The sequence below is a fragment of the Phoxinus phoxinus genome (genome assembly GCF_949152265.1).
Source record: "Phoxinus phoxinus genome assembly, chromosome: 2".
Lineage (NCBI taxonomy): Eukaryota > Metazoa > Chordata > Actinopteri > Cypriniformes > Leuciscidae > Phoxinus > Phoxinus phoxinus.
In genome coordinates, this window is record NC_136877.1 from 49,386,356 (window position 1) to 49,396,225 (window position 9,870).

General features: G+C 40.2%; 1 protein-coding gene across 3 annotated transcripts in view; it reads right to left on the reverse strand.

Annotated features, from left to right (window-relative positions):
• Positions 1–9,263, reverse strand: part of prkd4 (protein kinase D4) — a 29,217-nt gene extending 19,954 nt beyond the window's left edge. The window contains exons 1-4 of one of the 3 annotated variants that reach the window (XM_079605369.1): positions 9,111–9,263; positions 8,652–8,812; positions 249–387; positions 24–155 (exon numbers count right to left, since the gene is read on the reverse strand). In XM_079605369.1, coding sequence (XP_079461495.1) covers positions 24–155; positions 249–387; positions 8,652–8,812; positions 9,111–9,168 — 490 coding nt within the window. In that variant the 5' untranslated portion in view covers positions 9,169–9,263. Of the gene's footprint in view, positions 1–23; positions 156–248; positions 388–2,116; positions 2,159–2,270; positions 2,471–8,651; positions 8,813–9,110 lie in introns of those variants that run through there. The other 2 variants (XM_079605371.1, XM_079605370.1) reach the window with 2 other exon arrangements.
• Positions 9,264–9,870: the final 607 nt, after the last annotated feature.

Below are 9,870 nucleotides of genomic sequence, written 5' to 3' on the forward strand. Positions count from 1 at the left end.
GTGTACATACAGCGCAGTCGTACCTTCACACTTCAGGCCCTGTCGGACGAGGCCCCACAGCATCTCTCCACAGTAGTGACAAAACGTAGGTGTGCGATACGATTGGACGATTAAGGAATGTGGGCGGTACTTTGTTTCGGTCACCAAAGCCGTGCCTATGGAGGGATCAAAGTGATCGACAGCTGTCAACATCATCTGCATGGAGTGTGTGAGAATGTGTGTGTGTGTGTGTGTGTGTGTGGACTGACCAGCGAGCACCACCTCCACGAGATCTCCGTCACGCAAGTCATGTTTCTCAGTGAGTCTGTGTAAGATCTGCTCAGTGTTCGGCTCGTGTCTGAATAACAGCAGCTTCTCCTCCAGACCATTGACACTGCACTCTGGAGCCTTAGAGAACACACAAATCAATTATTTATTTGATTTATAATATAAATATTTTATAAATAATAAATAAATATAAATACAATAAACAAACACAATCATCATAAAAATAAAATATTCCACACACACACACACGAGGACACAACAGTAGATGAGGACACAGCACTACATCACACACACACACACACACACACACACACACACACACACACACACACACACACACACACACACACACACACACACACACACACACACACACACACACACACACACACACACACACACACTCACACACAGATCCTGAAAGTGGGTCAACGACTGCATCATTCTCTCGCTCATGTCTTTTAAATGTCAATCATTCGCTTTTTAAAATCAAACGGATGTGAGTCAAACTGAGACTCTGAAGTCGATCTGAAAACATTTAGGAAACTTGAATGGTATTAAACACATAAACAACACATGTACTACAGTAACTGACCAGATTTTTTTAGTTGACAATTTTGAGACTTGAGAGCTTTTATGGAGCTAAAATTTAAATCATTGTTGGGAAAAGTTACTTTTAAAAGTAATGCATTACAATATCGAGTTAGGCTACTCCATAAAAAGTAACTAATTGTATTAGTTACTTTTTATAGAAAGTAATCTGTTAAATTACTTTTGCATTATATTTTCTCATCTGGGCTGGGCTTGCAATTGTTTGTTTTTAATACCAAAAAAAAAAAGAGAAGTGTGTGGCAGATGTAAAGGCCAGTTCACACCAAAAGTAGCCTGGGAAAACCCAGACCACTTCCGGCAAATTTAGATTTGCTCTGCAAGTGGGTCTGGCAAAGAGCCCATTGAAACCGATTGAAACCCATTTCCAATCCGTCGAAATCGCGGCACCAATCAGAAACTTTGGGGCGGGCTTTACACGATGACGACAGAGCAGAGACGGTGACGCAGATTTTGTACATTACAAAGATGGATGCCGCCGTGGAACATCACAACATCACTCGTTCGAATCAGCTATCGCGTCTGTTTCAAGCGATTTAAAATAGTCATTTTCGTTAACACAAACAGAGAATTGCTGAGAGTCTCAGATGTTTCTCCGTCGCTCTGCATACGTCATGTCATTCATCGCTCTGATTGGTTTTAGATCTATCCGACGTCCGTTGGTGACGCCCCTGTGGAAATGAATTGTCTATGGAGCTTTGCCAGACCCTAACTCAGTTACAACTGAGAGTGGTCTGAGTTTTCCCAGGCTACACCAAAAGTGAAAAGAATGGACTTTATGCACAGCTGCACTACTTCCTGAACTTTAGCCAACTCGTTTCCTGTCTGCCATTATTGGACAAACTGATTAATCAGTTTGTCCAATAATGGCAGACAGGAAGCAAAGGAGCTGGCTAAAGTTCAGGAAGTAGTGCAGCTGTGCATAAAGCCCATAATCCTCAGGCTGAAGAAGTGCAAATTCACAATCATACAGAAGGCGCAGATCACATGACCAAGGTGCGTGATTCAACGACAGCACTAAAAAAAAACTGTGAAATTACAGTGTTTAGTTATATAATAACGAATAGAATACTTTTATTTTATCATCTGATGATTTATTTTATCATCATATTATATCACTTTGAAAAATACCACAGGCTATAGTTCGCTACCACAGTATTACTTCATTAGTTCAATAATTCCCGGCTTCATGGTGCCGCCAAACACACAACCAACTTCCTGTTTGAGACTGAACACACACCATAGAAGAACCTCAACACATCACACGAAGTTCTGCAAACACGAACACACACACGTTTCCGTTATGTTCAGTCGTTCTCAGGCTGGTCAGAGTGTGTCTTTGTTGTGGTGTATTACTGCATGCAGGTGTGTGTGCGGCGTTACTATGCGTTTACCTCATGTTCAGATCACTGGATCTTTCTGGAAGCACTCGGGATGGCTGAAGGTAACGCATGGGATACACACCACACACACGCGTACTGCAGTATTTCAACCTTTTTCAGACCCCAAGATTAGATGAACTAATCTTTCACAAAAGCCCAAAAAATTATTGAGGACCACGTGCTCACGATCACAGATCAGTTTGAAGACCCCTAAACGTCATTTCCTGAAGTGTGCCGTTTACAACCAGAGCACACAATACGCAATTCATTTTTTTAACAGTAAAAAATTATATGATCAATACATTATGGCAAAATGTGTTTACATTGCTCATCAAAATAAGTTAAGCAGTTTTCAACTTTTTCTTTATTTTATACAAGATTCAACACATTCAACACAACACTTAAATATACAAGCAACTGTTTTATTTATTTTTTACAGTGTGGTGCGGAGACCTGGAGGGCAAAACATCCCTAGATCTAAAGCACAGGCCTGTCAATCTTCCATCAGTTATATATGTGAACAAAGTGCAAGTTCTGGGCACTTGTGATTCATATTCAGCTCCTGCTGCAGTATTTCAAAAACAAGATCCAAATGGATTATTATTATTATTATTTATTAATGGAATATTGCAGTATAATTTCTATAAAATTCATGTGCTAGCTCTCATAATCTTAAACTCTTTCCACGCCAGCGGCGGCATTTTTGATCATTTTCACAACACTTTTTTGGCTCCCACTACATGAGCCTGGATCACAAAACCAGTCTCGAGTCGCACGGCTATATCTGTGGCAATAGCCAAAAATATATTGTATGGGTCAAAATTATACATTTTTATTTTATGCCAAAATCATTTGGATATTAAGTAAAGATCATGTTCCATGAAGATATTTAGTAAATTTCTTAACGCGTTTGTGAGTGAATGCTGCACAATCACGAACATAAATGGTGGACAGGTGATTTTATCAATGTTTAGATTTTTTTGCACCCTCAGATTCCAGATTTTCTAATATTTATTCAGCTTTCAGATGATGTATACATCTCAATTTTAAAAAATGTACCCATGTGACTGGTTTTGTGGTCCTAGTTTCATGCATTTTTATTTTTATCAACGCTTGAATATGGACGTGTTTAATTAAAAAAGCAACATTTTGAGTAAAATTTTTGATAAAAACTACGTCTGGAATCCGGATCATGTCCATCAACTCAACCTCAACCAACTCAACTCAACTCATCCAGCAACCTGTCACTCACATGAGCAAACCACAACCATATATCCAACAATAGCAAACCACAACCATCCAATCAAATCCCCATCAACAAAATCAAGCCCCACCCACATTTGTTCATAACCAAGAAGCAGTTTCACTCGGACACACGTCATAATAGAGAAGAAAAGACTATTGCAACTTTAATTTCATGCCGACTTTAAAGTGAAAAACACTTAAAGGTACAATATGTAAGAATTTTGTGATAAAATATCGCAAAACTCACTTGCACAGTGTGATATATTTCCTGCAGTTGTGTACTTACAATATCCCAAAAGTTCCCAAAGATTTTTAATTTCAGAGAAATTCCAATTTTAAGTAATTGGTTCGTTCCGGAAAACCTGTCGCCTGTCACTGCCGTAATACCCGCGTTATTCCTGGTTTCCGCTCAAGTACTGCCATAGTAACCATGGCGACAGACGTGGACTGCGCAGTGCGTAACGTCAAGCTGCACGCTGTTGTTTCGTTCAAACATTATGGACCATGGCAAGCAGACTTTGGGGAAAAAAGGAGAACATTATAAGAGTGTTATAAGAGACTCAAACGCAGTGCTTTCAGAGTGAGCAGCGTTTACAGAGCCGTACATCAATGATGAGCATAACAAATAATCGCAGCATTTGTGATTTCAAAATCTCGATAAACCATCTCGATTTAAGTGCGATTACATGTAAATTGCGATTAATCGTGCAGCCCTAATGTCTTTGCCTAGTTTAGCTCAGCCCATATAAGCCTTACTGCCTTACTTTGTGTTTACGACCTCTTGCCTGTTATCTGGATTACCCTTTCAAATAAATAACATTTGGATCCTCAATCTTTGTGTCTCAGCAGTACGTGACCGTGTGTTAGCAGCTTACCTCACTCACACACTGAACATTTCAAAAACTTTTAGCCTTTTATGTTCAAACCAGAGTCGGACAAAGATGGTTAGACTCAAGAAGAAGTGACAACATGTAGAAGCAACAGACATTTCTGAATGATTAGTTGATGAATTTATGCAGCTGATGTGGAGTTATCTTCTAGTCATTGATTAGCATATTCTGTCTTGATAATCTATAAATCGTTTGTTGTAGTCCTTAAAAAGCAATTTTAAGGACTACAACAAATATCTTCCTTTGCTTTGAACTTTGAGCATCGTAACTTTGGAGATTTTGTGCTCAAACAGCAACATTACACACTAACTAAAGTTAAAAAAAAGTTCAATTATAATCAACCATCTCTTTTTTTATATGCAATTTTGCAAAATAATATGCAATTTACAATTGACCTCTAGCGATTATATAAACCTAATTTTTATTTATTTTCCCTAGATTATGTGACTGGATTTCAGTTTAGACACTTTTATAAAAACAGAACTGCAAAATTTTGAAACCATATTTAAAATAGGAATATGACCATGTTTCTGCGATGACAAACTAAACACGCAGTGTAATGAGATCATGTAAACATCCAGTGTGCTACTAATCTATTTATCACTGCGTATGATTTTACACAGTATTTATAGAGAACTTTAAGTACTGTGAAGTATGCAGTGAGCAATCCAGTCTAAACATAGTGTGTGTATTATATATATATATATATAAGCATGTATGTGTGTGATTGATGTTATATGAGAGCGGTGTTCGTGTGTGTGTGTATGTATGGGAGGTCATTCCATAAAAAAGGTGTGTGTGTGTATTTGTGTGTGTGTGTGTGAGCATGTATTTGTGTGTGTGTGTGTGAGCATGTATTTGTGTGTGTGTGAGCAGGTATTTGTGTGTGTGTGAGCAGGTATTTGTGTGTGTGTGAGCAGGTATTTGTGTGTGTGTGTGTGTGTGTGAGCATGTATTTGTGTGTGTGTGTGTGTGTGTGTGTTGAGCATGTATTTGTGTGTGTGTGTGTTTGTGTGTGTGTGCATGTCTGTGAGCATGTATTTGTGTGTGTGTGTGAGCATGTATTTGTGTGTGTGTGTGTGTGAGCATGTATTTGTGTGTGTGTGTGAGCATGTATTTGTGTGTGTGTGTGAGCATGTATTTGTGTGTGTGTGTGTGTGTGAGCATGTATTTGTGTGTGTGTGTGTGTGAGCATGTATTTGTGTGTGTGTGTGAGCATGTATTTGTGTGTGTGTACATGCGTGTGTATTATGTGTGTGTGAGAGAGTGTGTGTTTGTGTGTGTTAGGGGAAGAGTCTGTGGTTGGAAAGTTACAGGCAGATTCTGTGAACCACAGCGGACAAACAGAGAGGCGGCGGGAGGGCGCGAGATGCTGAATGAGGGCTGAGATGTGTCAATGTGTGAGTAGCACCTAATTTTGAAGTGTCTTCACACACACACTCTCTTTAACTTCCCCTTTTTTCATGAATCTTCCTCTAACAAATGGGTGAGGATTCTTCAAATTGTTTTTACAACCCCAAAATGACCACGCATAGCAACAGCATAGAAACCCGAAAGCCTGGCAAAGTGTGTATTTGAAAATGGTTAGTTGATCAAAAACACAATATAGACAGATAACAGCTGCAGATTATTGAATTATGATAGTTCATTCACTTCATAACCTGTCCAAAGTAAACCAAGACTTCATGAACCATTCATTGTTCAAACACTAAGCAATGGAAATGTTTTGCGGGTACCGAAGGCAGATACTAAAGGCCAGTCAAGTCGGGCTATCGTTCCTCTTTAAAGTTGAAAGGTGAAGGCTATGAAAAGGTACTTTTGTTGTTGGAGAAACTGAGCTTCACAATGTATGGACGCAAGCGCTTGACCTTTTGACTGAGGGAAGCAGCCCTTACTGAAGTCATTGTCAGTAATGTGTGTTTAGTGTGGGTGTTTGACTGACACTGCATGAATGCAAGACGATGTACGGGAATATGAAATAAAAATTAAAAGTATGTCGTCAATTATTCATGACGTCACCATGGGTTATGTCTGCGGTGTCAGTGTCACATGATTGGACGAACAGCGCACGCGATTTGTTTAAAGGCTGTATCATTGCGTATATATCGCAGACTCTACTATCAACTTTATCCTGACTATTCACACAATAAAGGTAAGAATGAAGCTTTTTTGCTTCGTCGCGTTCTCTCACCATTCGTCATTTCCCCCTCAAACGCTAAAACTACTGTTTACAACCATAGACAGTATATAAGATGGACACAGCGACCCCATAGATTTCAACGGAGAAAAGTGAAGCCCATTTGAAGCACTCACTTCCTGATCGCCAGGCGTACTGCGCAGGCTCAAACTGAGCTTGGTGACGTGAGCAACGTGTCTGACAGCTGTCAGTCTTCTAGTCGCTGTGCCGAGAGAAATCTGAATCATTCCCTTCCGATTCTCGCAGAGACGGAGAGCGTGAGCATTAGCTGTCCATGAGCTAGCAGCGGGAGCAACTTTATCACTCTCTATCGGCTTCTCCCTTGACTTTATCGGACTTTATGCCTCCACGTCCCCCCGATTGCTTGTGAGCTTCTCCGCCGGTCTATGCGGTAATTTCTCTACAGTGCGACAGAGAGTCGCGTGATTATGACGCAATCGTTAGCCTATTTTACAAAAACGGCTTCTACGGGGCCATAACGTAAGATATAAGGTAATGGAGCCTTTTATACATTGTCGAGTTTCTTTAGAAATAAATAATGGACAAATGGAGTCTATGGACGCCTCAGATGTAAAGTTATTCGCTGTCAAAGTGACGCCAAAATGAATGGGAGTCAATGCAGTGCTAACAGCAGGTCGGGGTCTGCTACAATGGCGACTCCCGGGGAGGCTTCAGTTTCCGGCGGATGGATTACCCCCTTGTTAACAACGCGCCGTGTTTCCGTCTAAAGCATGTGAATATGAGGCACGTGATTGGTTGTCAGTTGCTAAGCATCCCAACAGTTAGTATTTACGAGTTAGGAGGTCGTGTTTACGTCGTCAGGTGCGTTCAGTCACTTTAGATGGCGGTGTAGGCTACTTCATAATTGCAATAAATACAGCAAGTTTTTTTAAAATGAGTGTGAAAAGAATGTGGATCAGGTATGTTACTTTTAAAAGTTAAAAGGTAAAACTGAACTGTTTAACTCTAGGGGAGTTGGAAAATGAGCCTATTACCAAAACAAGTGGAGTGTACCTTTAAAGTCCCCCTGTAGTCAATAATTTAATCCCTTTAAACTCATCTTTGATCACCACAATGACATATTAAATGTTTTTTCCTTGCAAAACACAGTTGGCCAAAAGAGTAGTATGTCCGAATACCGTACATAGTTTCCATAAACGGTACACTGTAAAAAAAAAATGTTGGTTTGACTTAAAAAAGCAAGTTACCTTGTTGCCTTCAAATTTTGAGTTCGTTGTAATTAAAAATTTGAGTTAATACAATGAAGAAGAATGGTTTAATAAACAGAAACTCAAAATAGTATGTTATCTTCACACATTAGTTATCGAAGTTGACAAAAGATAAAAAGTTGTGATAACAAATCATGAAAATGTTTTTTTTTTACAGTGTAGGCGAAAAGTACCTGGGATGACCCACTGCTTCCACTTTACTATCCCATGAGGCCACAGGATAGGACTTGTGAATAGCAGTGAAGCAACGCAAATGACGCTAGGTCACGTGACGGTAACAACATGGCGGATGCAGTACGTATTAATTAACAAGCTGAAAGGAACGCCTACTTTTCTAGAGCCAATCAATTCCCAGAGGGAAAGAACAAGCCACACCCTCTATTTTTCTCATTCAATATTCGTATCACTCAAAAAATACATCACAATCCTGAAGTAAAGTCGGCCGCAACTTCCGGTTCACACAGACTTTAAAGACGTCCGTCTAGTCAAGTGCATGTTTACATTGGAAAAGTAGAGCAGTGGTATTAAAAAACACATTCTGTGTGAACACTGCATCGTTTCACACTGGACACGTTTGGCACCGCAAAGCGGGGTTAACGCTGTGGTAAAAAGCTTTGCTAATACCACTGCTTAATTACAAATGTACTCCTTTCCCCCGGGGTTAAGCGCAGTCTGGAAAGTCCTAAAGCTATAATAAGTCCTTGTGCTTGACTGCCCCATTCACTCATTTGTTGTAAGGAAGTCATACAGGTTTGGAGTAAATTATGACACAGTTTTAAGTTTTAACGTCACATGCTCGATAAATACATAAAATTTTGAGGTTGCACAGTACCTTTCTCTCTATGATTTCTGCTGCGAGATGCTTCGCCTGCTGGAAGCCGAGGCGTCCCTCAGGAATCTGTACCTCCTCTTTGAGGAGCCCGATCTGAAAGAGGACCCGCATGGGCCCCGGCACTGTGTATTCGGGCCCCATGGACAGCTGGGAGAAGGACCCTGAGAGGAAAGGGAAGAGGTCATCTCAGACCAAACTCGGTTCCTTCAGACGTTCACAGGTTCAGACTTACCTGTACCCGTCTTGCTGGTTTTTTTACTATCTTGCAATTGCAAATCTGTTTTATAGTGCATCACTAATGGTTAAATATATCATAATCAGAAAGTCCTGAAGATCTTTGGAAGAAAAGGGCACCAAAGAAGAGGCTCCTTAAAGCAGCAACTGAAACTAGCATTGACCTGCCGTTGTTAACATAAAGACTAAACCTTAATAGAGTCGTGCTCCAAAAGAGGAACTTACCAGAGACATAACTGCTGATGTCAAAGCTTTTTGGGCGGAGGTTTGCGTTGGCAGCCATTTTCTTCACGTTGGTGAATTCGAACTAGCACATTTCACAGACCTATTTGAGACGCTTCTGTCGCTGCTCTGGTTTCCTCATGCTTTAGCAGTCGAATGACAGGCAGCGGAGACAGGAAGTTGACACTCAAACTTCAGTGTTTCTGCGTGTGACGAGTGGGTCTGCAGAGCTGCCCACCAAACAAAGCGCATTAAACCTTATCTGATGAACTTTAAAACACTTGGGAACTGAAAGCAAATGTGCCAGTGCTGGGGTCTACAAAGGGACTAATTTCAGTTTAATGCTATGGAAATGTGCATTAATCACTGAACTGTGTGTCTTGTGCTACACAGATTCAATGTCAAACTCTGATATAAAAAAAAAAAACATTTTCCCAGTTGTTGATTATCAAAGTCAGGTAATCTAACGATCTGAGCTGCAGAACAATAATAATACTCTAAAACTTGGGGTACGTTTACATGACAACAATGTACTCAAACAGAAAAGTTTTCCTTTGCTTTTTTCTTCTAGACTACAACATTGTCAAAACGATCCCAGACTAAAAAGCTGTGTTCTGCACCCGGGCCAGTAGGTGGCGATTTGCTAAGAAACGCTATGCTCCTGTAGACTGAACACGTAATACACACACACGACGTCACCGGTTTCACAAATTCGTGTTTTTGTAATTTACACAGACAGTATCGTTTTCAAAATGCCGTTGTC